We start from the raw sequence: 16,221 nt of genomic DNA on the forward strand, positions 1-16,221 counted from the left end.
TGCTGTGGTCTTCTTCAGTGGTTTCCCTTTCTGCTATCTGCTGACGGTGCTCTAGGATTTCTCGTGACTCGTCTTTCTCAGCGGGTGTTGGTATTCTTCCTGGTTCTTCTATTTCTGTTTTTGAGAGCCAGCTTTTCTTTTTTAAACTTTGTATCTGGTCTGCCAACTTCTGTTCTGTGTGTGGAGAGTTGTTTCTATCTGCCAGATTTTAAAGATTCTTTTCCGGTATCCTTCATTGTCTGGTTGCTCCGGATGTAGCATCTCCATAATTGCTTTTTTTTTCCTTTTTTACTTCTCTTGTCCACCATTTCATACCATTTCACTGACACGACCATAGATCATAATAAAGGGTTCATGTCCATATCCTACAATTCACTTTCACTTCATAAAATGACTTAATGGATGCTCTATACGTAAGAGTCCGTGCTGCTATAAAGCCAGCTTAATCATAAGCAACAACAACAAAAAGGACAAAAAGGTGTTTCTTTATAACAAACTTCCGGTACTTGACCTTCCTCCAGATTGCTGGGTTGTATACCTGACTGCCGGAGTCAGCCGGACGAAGACCCCTCGTTTCCAAAGTTCTATTTACGTCGTTGTGGTTCGTTTCTTCATCCGTCGCCGCCATCACCGAGTATGCTATTTAACCCATACCTACGCCTACCTGTCTGAGATTATAAACGTTGCGGTTCGCTTCTTCATTTGTCGCCACCAGTACTGAGTGTTATTTAACCCATAGCCACACTACCTATCTGGGATTAGAAACGTTGCGGTTCGTTTCTTCACTTGTCGCCATCTTTACTGAGTGTGCTGTTTGGTTTAACCGACAGCCCGGCCTATCCATCTGATATTCGATAGTCATATTCAGTTGAGTGGTCTTGGGGTAATCACGGTAAAGTTCCCTATCTACAGGAACACCGCCCAGGGAGAAGGTTTAATCGAACCTTGGTAGTCTGTGGGTCCTCTGGGACCCCCAAGACATTCACACTTTTATTTACGTAAATAAGCTTCACAGAAGAGAATTCCTAAATATGAAAATCATAGGAGGCATGTATATCATTGATGCACGAATCATAGATAAGAGACAAATGAATATGTGAAAATAAACAAATACAAATATTCACGTACATAAGCTACACAAGACAAAACAACCAAGGTTGTAACTTCAGAGTGGTCTATACTGTTAGGTCGATTTTCCCTCTGCCTCGACCGCAGGGATTCAGTTTTGTACGGATGACATGGATAAAGAAATTAAATGAGTGCAAAAGATAAACATACGAATATTTGAGAGATAAGTGAAGGTAACATATCTAAAAGAAGCTGAAATCACCAATATTTATAAAATTCAGGGGTCCAGTGGATATTAAATTGCAGCAACTAGTAAAACAAAAGTTTGTGTGAAAGGCGACTAAAACTGGAAATTAGCACAAGTTAGGTTTAAGGAGAAAGCAAGTGGGAAGAAAGGCGAGATTTATTTGTAATTTGGGCTTTATTCTGTTGATCCCGATGATACATCTGGCACTCCTGTTGTTCTTCTGCTACTGTTTTTTTTTTTTTCGAATTGATTGGCTTCTTCCTCTGTAGGTTTCATTTTCATTGTGATTGGTGTATTAAGGAAATATATTGGTTTGGAGAAAATACTTGCTCAACATTTTTTTTTATTTCTTGTCTGTGACCATCTTTCATTTTAATTTCCCAATTATTTTGTAACTTTATCATGCTATCTACAATGTACATTTAATCTCCTTACTAATCCTTTTTGCTTCCGCTCTCGTTATACTTATCCTCCTCTTCCCCGTCTCTGTGTATTTTCATTTTCCATTGCTTTTACTTACTAAGTCTGTCTCCTTTATTTTGATGCTCTCAAATTTCAGTTTCCCGTCACGTCTCGTACTACGTACATATTTGGATATGCATCAGAATACAAAATATTTGGGAAACCAAGTGATCGTTTATAGTCAAGCTTTTTATAGCCAGTATAAAAGAATGAACTCCTCTACATTCAGTTTTTGTTCAGGCCTATCGATGTTTTGGAAGACGGCATTTTTGGCAAAAATATAGTGTCCTTACAGAGGGCACAGCAAAATAACAGTAGGTCTACTTCACAAATGTTGACATTTGAGAATAGCTAACATTTATTAGAGGGCAAAATGAATCATTTGCAAGTACAGCAACGGCGGTATGAAGGGATGAAGTTTTCCCAAACCAGCTTTAACGATCGTAACCTAACCTAATCAGGGGAACCGTATCCTACATTATGAGCTATGGCTGTAGGGGTTGCAATGAGCCACAAACTGACAAAGGCGTTCCAATGTGAAATATCTAATGGTGATTAGCCTTCTATCTAACTTCTGATGTCGTTGTTCTTTTTGTTGCATAGCTTTACACGGTGACATTCTCTATTTATTGAAAGCCAGTAATGACGATAAAATTACGAAATGTAAAATATAAAATATAAAAATAAAATTTGCAAGCATCATATGTTGCGGACCGACAACTACCTCACCGCCAAGCTTCATAAATTAGAAGTTTTGAGCGAAAAAACAGTGTTAGAAATTCGTTAATATTATATTTTCGAAAAAATCAAACAACATGTCATTTTCAACAACAGTTTTTATAACCAGTTTTATAACCAACATGATCTTTCTTAACAAAACTCTGGTTACGGAGCAATTATCGCTTTTAGCTTAGGGAATAGTGAGGTGAAAAGAATGAAAACAGAACGAAAGTTTGTAAACAAAGTCATTAGTGACTACCAGGTTCATAACCACAAACACATCTCAAACACACGAGTCTGTTCTCTACAGTGGTAAATTTATTTATGACTGTGTACCGGTATTTTTAAGGTGTTTTTAAAATTTTCTACAAAGCATAAAATATCTACATGTACTATTTACGACTGTAGAGTAATAATTTATGTGATCTTTTGGAGTTAGTGTCAAAAAGTAGCGCAATAATTTCTCAAATAATACAAAACAACACAAATCTAAACAAAAGAAACCATCGCATCGGCTGTTCTCAAAAGCCTGTCAGCCAAGAAACCAGATCGGCCTGTTTTGACATTGGAATTCGTCTTGTTTTGTGTAATGATTTCTTAATTGTTGTGTTATATATCCAATGTTACTCGTGTTTTTGTCACTAGTGAATGTTATTTATTTCAACAAGGGTTGAAACGAGACCTGGAGTCTTGGCACCCCCCTCCTCTTCATCTTTAGGATACTGTAAGGATTTAACCTATAGGTTGGCCTTAGTTAACCAATGCTAATTATTTTTGGTTAACCTAGGTCATCTAGGTAAGAATAAATGACTGTGCTTTATCCTTAATATTTGACTTTGGCTTCATCAGGCACTGACAACCTGTTCAAGTTCATGATAGACCAGGTTTAAGGTTACAAATTAGGCTAGGTCATAGCATCTTCTGCAGCAGTGTGCTGTCCCAAATGTTAAAAATTGTTTCGTGTTACCCATAGCCTAAGTAGCTTAGGCTATGTGCATAGGTTTTTATGGTCTTACTGAATTGGGTGTAAGCTATTTTGTCATGGTCTGAAGATTTTTATTCTCCTTTTTGTCGGAATGAAAACCCATTTTAATATTAGCCCTTTCCTTCTCCGTAGGATAATTTTTGTGGAAATCTTGAAAAACTGCTATATTAAGGTGCAACAGGTCTAGCCAGGGCCAACTACCTTAACTTTCAAAGTAAAAGTATCAGTCTAAGTATGTCAACAGATGTAAAACTGAAAACTACTACCTCACCCCTTTGGCCCTGTAACTATCAGTTTACATGCAAAAAAGTCATAAATATAAACAAAAACATAAGCATAAGGCAGTAAATATTATGGTCGCCGACTGGCGGAAACTAGGCTGCAGTAGTGGTCTTCAGTTTTATCATCAACATAATGTGTTTACATCCAAAATATCTGCACCTCACTTGCTTATGGCAGGTTCCCATGACCACTCAACATACACCTCTCAAGAAAACGTAAGGCTATTGTTGATAAAGTTGGATGGGAATTCCAAAGCAATTTTAAGTCACTGGTTGCCATTACTTAAGAGGCACCCCCCTCTTAGCCTATGTTTCCTTAAAAAGGGTTAGGTGGCAGTGGGACACAGTACCCTAGGATGGGTTATGCTAGAAACTATAGTGTGTAATTCAAGTTATACAGTACCAAAAAACATTGGAAAAGCAAATGTATATTGTTCTCATTGATATTGTTTGCCATATATATATATGTTCTAATACAAGTGTAAGATTAAAAATTTATAGTAATGTATGATTAAAAATGTAATAAATTTGTGAATGGAAGGTATGAGATATTTTCAGAAACTTAAGAAATGAAAACCCCATCTTGCTAGGAAAATAATCATCAGAAATAGTTGATATGAAGTTGAGTCAGATAAACTGCATTATTGTTATTCTCATTAATTCTACTTCATCTTGGCTACTAATAAGACAATAATGCTTTTGTGATTGTAGTACCATCAGACAGTCATAATGTGATGGAAATTATATGCACACTCCTGCTAAGTGCATTTAATTTAGCTGTGCTCCATACAAGTCATAAGAAGCCTTTGTTTTCATTTTGCCTATCAAATCCTTGAAGACAGGAGAAATTTCTGTTTTTAGTGGCAGCAGTGAATATATGTAAAAGGCATTTGTAGAATGCAAGCAGACAGTTTGCCTTAGCCCCTTACAAGTTCACCGGACAGACTCCTTATGGATGAACCTAAAGATCATACATACCTGTTTCCAGATTTATACACATCCTATTGGAAGTACTGTACTATACCCGAAGATCTTTTAGTTAGCTATCTTGCACAAGTTCTGGGCCCTTTGCCATGGCTTCTTAGGGCATGTCAGGTATTTACTACAGGTAGTGCAATGGCTTTAATCACAGTTCAGGCCCATCCACAAGGTACCCTTTTGGTCTGTCTAATTCTAGGATTATCCAGTGATCAGTTGCAATGGGTCATCTAGTCAATTATCTAACACTGCAAAGCCCCTGGCATTCTCTTATCCAGGACATTCCCAGACCTTTTGGTTATTTTGGTGCTTGCAGTGTCCCTATTAAGTCACATGGTGCCATTAGATTATTTAATGCCAAGGGGGAAGGTTCAGGATGCAGTCACTGACAAGGAAGTTACCATCAGTGGAGGTGCAGTCATTAAGAGCTGAAATTAAAACAAATATAGTGTATAGTCTGAGAGGAGTCAGACAACATGCTGGTTTATGTGTTTCTGATTGCACTAGTAGAGCTTGTACAATGACATATCAACATGAGGCTGAGGTAATCACTTGTAGAATATAAGGGCATTGAGTATCGGGTCCCATAGGATGAATTCTCAGTATCACTAAACTGGAACCCGTAGAAGCTGATATTGGGTTATAGTTAGTCTTATAAGGGCGTGAGATATGGTAGTTTTATTAATGGCACTTGTTTGAAAACTTCCACTTTTTTTATGGCTTTTTGATTTCTTTCTCCCTTCTTCCTTCCCCCCCTCTTCTTTTTTATATCACCTGCAAATCATTGCTCCATCACAAAATCTTATGTGTGATGCAAATTTTAGTCTTATATAGATCATGCATGCACAGTACATGAACAGTGTATGTGCAACATTTAAATTTAGAAAGATAACTGGACCACTAATTGAGTAATGATGCAAGTTCCTTCCTTCTAGGCGTAAGGGCCCGTAGAGCTGGTGCTAATACCCTGTTTCCATGGTGTTGAGCAAATGAGTGATAATTCACCCCTGTGACAGGACGCCAGTCTATCGCCAGTTTACCCCCCAGCTACTAAGCTGGTACCAACTTTTACATCTAGGTTGAATGAGGAAATTGGGTTACACTTCCTTTTCCAAGGAAAGCATGCTGCCACCACTGGGGTTTGAACCACTGACCTTCCGACTGGCAGACTGCTGCTCTAACCGCTGTGCTACGGTGCCCCATAAGTGATGTAAAAGAAAATAATATTGCAGTATTAATTTTTCCATGCATATTCATTTGAAGCTGAATCCACTGATGTTTTCAGTTTATTCCATGTATGTTGCTTGTTGAAGTAAACTTCTAGAGAAGTGGGTCATTGTTGCATTTTCTTATATGGATGTCACTCATAAAGATCACAGATACATTCTTGATAGGGACAAGGGTTACTTAACCTTCATCATTTGGCACCTTCCCAATTTTTAGTACAGGGGCACCAGTCAGTGAGTCCACAACCAACTTTGTGTCACAGAAGGATGGCAAAGGGATATTGGCTGTGCACACCTTGTAAAAGGTTCCAACAGAAGGAGACCTAATGCTCTTAAACTTTCCTGAAAGGTTTATTGCAGAACACAACTATAAGATTTTATGAGATATAATTCAAGTAATGACAGTACAAGGAAACTAAGTTGTAGATTCTTTACAACTCAGTGCTGATTTCATGGTGGATGGGCATGGTAGCTGAGTCAGTTGCCTTCCTTGTAAATTTCTGTTTGATCTACATTAACCTGATAGCTTTCTAAACCATCTGTTCTTTAACACAATGCTGTCCTCCCAACCCCAGTTTTCATAAAGTTGTGATCTACAGAAAGAATAAGGACATGAAAGCATATGGAAAGGGAACAAGACAGCACCTATTGGAGTACTGTATATCTTTCCCCATATTCTAGCAAATGTTCCACAACCTATTACAACAGTGCCTAGTCTGGCGGAAGTTTCAAGAATTTCATGAGGCTTCATAACATTAAGTATAGTTTTTTTGTTCTAACTCCTGGCGTATAAATTTCCCACAGCAGTTATGGTAACTTTCCTTTGTATCTGTCACCTAAGAGACTTAGTGGCAGGTTATTATTATTGAATTACTTTTCACAAGACATCTGAGTCCCAATTTTGACATATCTAGGGCTTTCCTGAAAGATTTGTACCCAAGTGAGAGACGAGACTAAGTACAAGGCAAAGTTAAAAATTTGGGTAGCAAGGCAGGAACAAGGTAAAGTTAAAAAGTTGAGTAGCAAGGCAGGGAGAGACCAAAGGGATTAATGAAATATAAAAGGCAGAAAGGGACACTGTAAAGAACTTTTAATATCATCTGCAGTGTGCCATAAAAGGCATACCATGATTGATACTGCCTTATGGGGCTCAGTGTCAGGTAGAAGACATATATATGTTAAAACCAGGTGGTGGCATATTTTTCACTTTCTTTCTAAGTAAAATATATTTAGGTTTATGGTTTATATTTTATGAAAAAATGGTGAACAAATTATAATCAAATACAGTTTTTATATAATGTCATTTATAAAACTTTTACCTGGCAGTTAACTAGCTAGCTAGCATACTTTAAGTTGCTGTAGGGTTTTAATGTTCAAAATTATTAGCTTTTATTTCCTCTTTTTCAGGAATTCCTGGCTGTTCAGCAATAAAATGAAGAGGAACCAGTTTTATGTGGTATTTTGCTACCAAAAAAATCTTTGAATTTTTAGTTGAATTTAAACGTTTTTAAGAAAGTTTACCTGAATTGATAAGTGATTTGAATTTCAGTATTTAATTGAAAAATCTCAATTTTATTCTGTTTTACTATAAGGAAAACTTACAGTTTAATACTGAATATTTTGTATTCACTGATGCAATAATTAGTTCTTTACTGCAGTTAATTTTAATTGAATCTGTTAATAGTACGGTAATGTTTTTGTGACAAGAAAATTCATGTTGAAATCGTGTTACTGATGTGAAGGTATTTTTAGTTTGAGTTTTTTGCTACCTTTGCAGCATTGTAAAAAAATGAATCTCCCATATGCTCTGTCACTAAGTGGATTTGGCCAGATCAGGAATGGGGAAGGCACTGAAGTTTTCAGTATGGAAGGTACCAAAGAAAAAGGAATTGAAGAAGGTACTGAATATGAGAGAAGACAGTCATATTCAAACAGAAATACTACTAATGTCCAGGATACAACTACCAGTGATGCAATCATAGAGAACTTCAATAGCGAAATGGCTGCTTGGGCGCTGAGATCCAGTTTATTTGGTTTTAATGGACTTGAAGGTAACATGTTGTATATCTCACCTCTGAGTTTACTGGGTTTGGGAAGTAGTGGGGGTTTAAATTGCTTCAGAGCTTTATCCCCAGGTTATGTTAACATATTAGATAACTTTGACAGGTTCTTTCCTTATCCTGGAAATACAATAATGTTAAACAGTGAGATTAGTTTAAGACGACTGGATGATAATGAGGTCACAGACTCTGGAGAAAATAATCAAACAAATTCACCAACTTCAGGGGAGGAAATTGGATCTACCACATCATATCCAACAAACATGTTAATGGATTTCATAAAGAGGTTGAATTCTAAACATTTAAGTGAAACCTTGCAAAGTGCAAATGAGAACTTGTATTCTCAAAATTTATTGCAGGTTGATCAATGTACCAGTAATATAGAAAAGGCCAGTACTAACAGTGTTATTGATAGTGAAAATGACAGTGAGGGTAGTTCTGAAAAAAGTCAGGAGGAAAAAAATGGACATGGTGCCACTAATGTTAGTCCTTTACAAGTAGCAGAGATTTCTCAGGCTTTAGAGAATGAAAATTTAGTGCTACATGAGCACCCAAGGAAGCCCTCTGAGGTATCAAGTATTGCAGATTTGATTTCAGGGCATTCTAGTGGTCATCCAGTAATGAGTAACGAAATCAAGCCTTCTGCAAGCAATAATTCTCATGGATTAGTAACTGATAGTGGAACTCCATTTATTCACCTGGATAGTTACAAATTCCAGGAAGTCTCTGCAACTTCAAACAATATGTCAGAAAAGTTAGCATCAGGTTCTGGTAGGAAGTTTGCCTGCTCTCTCTGTGGGAAGAAATATCACTCTGAAGAAATATTAAAGCAACACGAGGCATTACATTCTGGGAAGAAGAACTTCCCTTGCACTGTTTGTGGAAAAGAATTCTCAAGGGAACACAGTATGTTGACACACAAACGAATTCACACAGAAGAGAAGAATTTTAAGTGTGATTTGTGTGGAAAAGGATTCTACTGGAAATCATGTCTCAGAAGACATATGGATGTTCATATAGATGATAAAGATTTTACATGTCCTATATGTGGGAAGGTCTTTGTGAACAAGTCATACGTGGCAGGACACATGGCAGTTCATACAGGAGAAAAAAAATTCAAGTGTGAGATATGTGGGAAGGGTTTTTCCTTCAAGGTATCCTTGAGGAAACATACAGTCCTTCACACACAAGAGCGTCAGAAGGCCCCAGTGTGTGGAAAGGAATCCTTTCAACAGTCTGCTTTACATCTTCATCAGGTTGGAATGTCTCTTGATAGTGCTTCCTTGTCACTAGATGTCACAGGGAGTATTGAACTGGGGGATAAGGAGAAAACTTCACCCAGCCAAAATAATGATAATACTGTAGATAACTTGGTTAATTCAGACCAGTGTATTAGTAACTCAGAATGTAACAAAACACAAACTAACCCCAAGGACTTTGCAAATCCAAAGAATATCCAAGCAGATAATTACACTGGCAATTTGTCTTTTAGTACCAAAAGTGAATTTGAACATCTTGAAGAGAAAAATCAAAACCATAATTTTGATGTTCCTGCTGACTTGGCAGTTGTCAGTGACTCATCTCAAGGCTCAGGTACAGGAAGTCCAATTGTTGGCAGTTCAATTATTCTTCCAGTATTGTGTGGTACAAATAGTGAAGCTGTCAGTGATACCACTACATCTTCATCACCCAGTACAGTTAGTGAAACATTAATTGTTGGTACAAATATTTCTGTGTCACAACAGAGTGTAGTTCAAGTAAATGAAATTAAACCACCTGACTTAAATAGGAAGTATGGATGTCTTGTTTGTGGTAAAAGGTTTCATTCAAAGGCAAATTTGTTGCGACATGAGATGATACATTCGGGAAAAAAGAACTTCCCATGTGGAATTTGTGGAAAAGAATTTTCAAGAGAATATAATTTGATAAATCACAGGCGTATTCATACTGCAGAGAAAAATTACAAATGTGATTTGTGTGGTAAAGAGTTTTACTGGAAGTCTTGCTTGACAAGGCATATGGGTGTCCACATAGATGAGAAGGACTTCACATGCCCTATCTGTGGAAAAGTTTTCTTCAATAAGTCTTACGTAACAGGGCACATGGTTGTTCATACTGGTGAAAAGAGGTTTAAATGTGAAATATGTGGGAAAGGTTTTTCCTTCAAGGTGTCTTTAAAGAAACACAAAATTATGCATACAAATGAAAAAAATGTTAAGTGTGATATCTGTGGAAAGGAATTCTTCCAGAAGTCAAATTTAAATCTTCATAGGGCTGTTCATACCAGTAAAAAGAAGTTTGTGTGCGAGTTTTGTGGTAAAATCTTTTCTTCAAAGGTGTTCCTGGCTGATCATGTTACATTACACACGGGAGAGTTTAGATGCACTGTATGCGATGAGAAGTTTTCTGATAGTACCCTTTTGGTCCAACACATGACCGTACATGAAGGTAATAAAGATTATCCAAGACATAAATGTGATTTGTGTGGAAAAACATTTAATAAGAAGTCCAACTTGTTGCTTCATAAAGTTGTGCACACTGGTAAAAAAGACTTCTCTTGTGAGATTTGTGGTAAATCTTATTACCATAAATTTAATTTGGCGCAACACATGGTAATTCATACAGGAACCATCAAATGCAATGTATGTGGTAAAGTATTTGCTCGACAAGCCCAGTTGAATAGACACATGGTTATACACACTGTTTTAATGAATCGACAAGCAGGAGAGATATTTCCTTCTGTGGCTCCAATTTCAGATGTAGGAGAAAGTGTATTTGCATTGTATTCCCATAAGGGAAAAGGGGATGATTTGCTCACACAAGAAACTAGTCCAGTAGAAGGGGATAGTGGTAATACTTTTGTAGGTGAAACTGGTCAGACTGAAAACATTTTGCCAGTGAGTGTTTATGAAGAATCCGGGCTGACTGAAAATGTAACTAATTCTGTTGTTGGAGAAAACATATCTACAGAAAAACTTTCAGAGAGCATTTTTACTGTGGAAACAATGGTCTCTGAAGAAAGTTCAGATGTTCCATTTGCTGGTGAAAGTGAGTCAGCAGAGAGGGATATTGGTAATACAGTGGATGAGAATGGATGGATAGAAGATATTTCACCAGTCAATGTATCCAAAGAATCCAAGCCTGCAGAAAATGTAACGGATTCTTTTGTTGAAGAAAGCATATCTTCCAAAAGGCGTTCAGGTACCATTTTTACTGTAGAAATAAAGCAGTCTGAAGAAAATCAGAAGAAAGTGGGCCAGCAGAAGAAATTCTAGATGAAAGTGCTTCAGATGAAAGAACTGTAGAGGATACTCTTGCCAGGCAAACTGAAGGAACAAGGAACTGTCCCTTTGAAACAGACATTACAGTTGACAATATCAAAGTTGAAACTTTTAAAATAGACCCTTTGGAATCAGGATCATGTGAAGGTGAACTCTGTCAAATCCAGAGAGAAAGCGATTGCATAATTCCCGTAAAGGTTGAAGATGTTGGTGTATGCATCAAAGAAGAGGTGATAGCATAAATCTCTTTGGTCAGTTGTACTAGAGAAGTAACCTGGTGTTCGCAAGCTTTGATATACTCCAGTACATCTGACCATATGGATTGACAAAGTTTTTCAAGAATAAAACGGTATTCGAAAACGTATTTTAAAATGAAAATGCTTCATGTTTATAACTATACTCTATACATACCCCTTTCATTTCATCTCTTGAAAAACTTGACTTGGTTGTCTGTTTATAGTATTTTGAAGCCAGCCCAGTGAGAGTTAAGTATTTAACTGTGGTCTGGTTAAATTAATTAATATATGATAACAATACAGTAGTTTTTTAGATAAAAACCTGTATGTGATTTTGTGTATTTTGTGTCCCATTGTTAAAAAATAACTAGAACAAGTCTCTTGGTACTGTAATTCATTTTCTGTTAATGTATGGCAAGATTCTTTTTGCACAAGTTAAACTTCTTTGGGTTAATTAAAAGAAATAGTGATGAGTTCCACTTGCATGTTAAATTTCTGTGGACCATTGACATGAAAGCTATATTTGTGATTGTAACAACTTTGTACAACTGGACAAATATCAAATTGAAACATGTATGGATACATGAAGTTACCATAGCTTCACACAACACATTATTTGTGAGAGGTCACAAAACTGGTGTTTCAGCAAAATGCATACAAAGAGAGATGTATAAGTGAAGGCTGTGAAGTTATTCACTACAGTCACAATTTAATTATATTGGTAGTGCCTGCAAGGAGAAAATGAAACCTGTTCTTGCAAAGAATGGTAGAGGTCAGAATATGTCACAGAGGAATGTTAAGGTACTTTTTTTTGTTAATAAACTAGAGTGTTGGCTTTCTCCTCTTCAGATCATTAAACTGTTAGAAAAATAAGGCCAATGATAATATACTAGGGTGTAGAATTAATGAATTCTGCATCTTTCAGTTTTTGTCATGGTCAAATGTTAGTGGGGGGGGGAATCATATTACATGTATATTGTACATGCATTGTTGTAATTGTGTAGCTTTTTTAGAGAATATTTTGTTTGTATAAATGTTTAGTTGAGTTGAAGGAGAAATTTGATATAAGGAAATCAGCAACTTACTTTCCTGCTGCTGCCTAAACATTGGAATTCTTTTCTTACTAATATTTTGCCTGGCTACACTAATTAGCTTTCATCCTTAAAGGGGTAGGTTCAATACATCCTTTTAAAGTTAATTCTTTACCCATTTTGTTTGGCTTCCTCTGGCCTGACTTTGAAAAAGTTATTGAGTTACCTGTCCTGTTGGTGTTTGCATGAAAAAAAGTTTGAGAAGGGCACTGACTCAGACACTGTTCTATGTTTTTTTAATATGACAGTTCCTTGTTCTTTTTTAGCATTAGAAGAGGTTTCAAACTTCCTCATTTTATTTTACTTTAGATTTTGGAAGTTTGGAAACTGTATGTGAAATTTTACTTTTCTTGTTTTTTCTTGTTTTTGTGTTTCATTCAGTCTGATTCACAACATCATCTGCTCGCCTAAAAATTGTTGCAACCCAAAAATTGCTGGATATTTCCTTATGATTTAGTAAATACTGCAAAGCACAGCATACACACTAAAATTGCAGTGACAATTATTGTGTGAAGATTTTATTGTACAATAAACTTCTGTTAAACATAAGCAGGGTCATCCCACTGTGGTCCCTTAAGGATGACCTTCTAAGTCAAGCAACTGGGTTGTTCCTACATAAATATAGAATGGCAACGAGAATTTTGAGTTATCTATTCAAATGAGTTGGTGGAAAGCAGTGCCACACTGATTTCTTTACTTAACAGCCCCATAGCAGTAGACAGTAGCATCACAATGTGGAGGCTGTTCTGATGGGTTGTAACTCTGGATGGGCCTGAACATTGAAATGGAAAGTTTTGTATGATGTAAAAACAAGGAGTTAAGTTTATATTATTGTTTTTCGTGTCTTGTCCTTTATGGAAAGGTCCACAGTTTTGTAATTTTAGACTTGAACTTTCATGTTGTGAGTAGTTTTGGATAGGTTAATACTTTTTATTTGTGCATATTACAGTGAAAAACTCAGGGTTTCACAAAAAAGTTTTACAATAGTTTTTTATATTCTGTTTTTACTGAAATATTTTTTTGCCATTTATAACTGAATTTATCTTGGTGATTTCCATATATTATTTTTCATGGAGAGAGTTTGTACCTGTTTCAAGGAGTGGAATGTTAAATAATGTAATTGTGTCCTGTAAAAGGTACATTTTAAGTTAGTGTAACATTGAGTCATTCATAAAGAGTTGTTTTTGTCAATAGAACATCAAGCTTCAGGTATTATATCAATTGGAGTGTTTAAAACTTGGGTGATGATTTAATGTTAACTTTTAAATCTTTGAGTATCTTAAGGAACTGAGTTTTAAAGGAGATTGATGTTTTAGGAACTGTACTTTAAAAGTGCAGATGGATTTTTAGTCATTATAAACTTGAATTTATGAAAGCTTAAATTTGTTTAGTTACATTTAAATGTAGTAAGGATTAAATCCACTTAGTTAACATTCTTAACTCTCATATGGCTGGTCTTACAACAGATATTTATTGTGTTATATATTAATGCTGATTATCTAGTAGTAACTGAAGCAGAGAAAAATAAAAAGCAGAACAGTTGGTGACAAAGTGAAAACCTGTGGTATGAACGCTCCGGAGAGGAAGAGGAGGAAGTTTTCAAATTAAAATAGTACATGAGAATATTAAATATATTTTTTAAGTTGGGGAATTGAGAGTTTTCAGTGAACCGGATTTTCAGAGCTAGAAGGCAAAATGGATGGAGAATATTTTGGGTAATATGAGATTAAAGGCATTACTTGAATGTAAGGGTAAAGGAGCAGAACTAGTCTTTGCAAGTCATGCATTGAGAAACTTTTGACACCAAACACACCCTAATTTTAAACGAATATTCGCAAGAATTTCATATTATGAGTCTGCTAAGCCATAAAGTGGGTGACAGAATTAATGGCAATCCATTATGTATACTGTATACAACTGAATTTTTATAAATGTTGAAAGGCAAACTAGTAGATCAGCAAGTACAGTATTACTAACTACAAAATCTTTATACTGTAACAATGCTGTAAGCCTTAAGGCTCACTCACTTTCTCACTCTGGTGGCTCTTGGGCCTCTTAGTGGCCTATGGCTGCTTGCACCAGATCTCTCCACGTTCCCCTGTTGAGTGCTGCGTCTCCAGTTATTCTCAGGATCCTCCACTCCCAATTCTCTTGGATCTCTGAATACATTATCTTTCCATATCATCCTCAGTCTCCCCACCTGGCCTTCTCCCTTCCACTGATCCTTCCATAACCACTTTAGGCATTCTGCCCTCTTCCATGTCCAGCCCAACATATCCTCTGTGATCTTACATAGTCAGCAATCTTACATAACCAGCCATTTATTAAGGGTATTAGGGAATGTCTGTACAAGATAGTAATCATTCTTTGCACTCAATCATCTTGTGTCATAGTAAAGGAAGAGAAGAACATGTTAGAACAAACTGGGATAAGACTGTCCAGATGGACGCTGGAAATATTAGTGATGAAAGATTATGAATAAATAAAAGTATTAAGTAACAGTATGGAGTGTTTTCAAGTTGGCTGACAAATCAAAAGGCAGTACAAAAAGCTGAAGAGAAAGTTGTGGAATATAGAGCATAGGGACGTGAGAGCTTTATTGCTTTTTGAATATTAATATATGCTGGTCTTAGGGAATCATTTCTGTAAATGCAGTGTATGTATGCCATTTGGATTTGTATTGGAGATTCATTTTTCAGGTGAAATTGGACTGTTCATTGCTGAAGAGTATTTGATTTTCCTGCTGATTAAGAAATGCCCATTGAAAACTTTTAGCATCACAAACAGAACCGAAAACATTGTGCAGTACTTTGATGTTATTGTGAAATAACTTCCAAAAGTAATTTAAAAATGCAGGAATGTCAAGAAAGTTTTTCTGTTAAGTGATACAAGTTGCGACTGTACAAATAAGCCAAACAAAACTGTAAAATTAAAGTGGCAGTATTTAAGTATTAAGTTCAATCAATTTGTAGAAAATAATGTGAAGTAGTCTATCTGTGCAGCTATGAGTTGATGCAAAAGTCATTTTCTTTTGATAATACTTTTACTATATACTTTATATTATTTTATTTGATGCTATTTTCTTTTGAGAATATTTTTACTGTATATTATATTGTATATCACAATTTTCAATTTGTAAAAAATAATGTGATGCAGTTTATCTGTTCACCTATGATGCAAAAGTAATTTCTTTTGATAATACTTTTATGTTATTATGTTCACTGTGATATTATAGGTCCATAGCCAAAGATTTCAAGAGAAGTTGAAGTTGATGATAGGTTTACAATAAATTGAAAGGTTGTCTTTATTTGCATGTGTAAGAAAATTATAATGTAGTATGAACTATACTGTATGCCTGTTAATTTTTATTGTCCTGTGTTTAGTTACATGGTATGTACTTTTACAACTTTCTATTAGCGTTGAACAAGTATGGTGATTATTTTGTAGTTAAATTCCAGTCAACAATAATTGTTTTGCACTTTGAAAAAATATGAAAAAGTTTTGCAGTTTATAGAGTGTCATTTATTATTTTGATAGTACAGTATTAAAAAATTGTTTCATATATTAATAATTTCATTGACTTTTC

General features: G+C 35.8%; 1 protein-coding gene across 1 annotated transcript; it reads left to right on the forward strand.

Moving 5' to 3' along the window:
• Positions 1-2,964: 2,964 nt before the first annotated feature.
• LOC136847734 (zinc finger protein 493-like) lies at positions 2,965-14,777 on the forward strand. Its single transcript, XM_067119600.1, has 2 exons — positions 2,965-3,083; positions 7,375-14,777. Exon 2 carries the CDS (start codon positions 7,757-7,759, stop codon positions 11,300-11,302), a length of 3,546 nt encoding a protein of 1,181 aa, XP_066975701.1. The 5' UTR covers positions 2,965-3,083; positions 7,375-7,756; the 3' UTR covers positions 11,303-14,777.
• Positions 14,778-16,221: the final 1,444 nt, after the last annotated feature.

Source organism: Macrobrachium rosenbergii, chromosome 17, assembly GCF_040412425.1.
Source record: "Macrobrachium rosenbergii isolate ZJJX-2024 chromosome 17, ASM4041242v1, whole genome shotgun sequence".
Lineage (NCBI taxonomy): Eukaryota > Metazoa > Arthropoda > Malacostraca > Decapoda > Palaemonidae > Macrobrachium > Macrobrachium rosenbergii.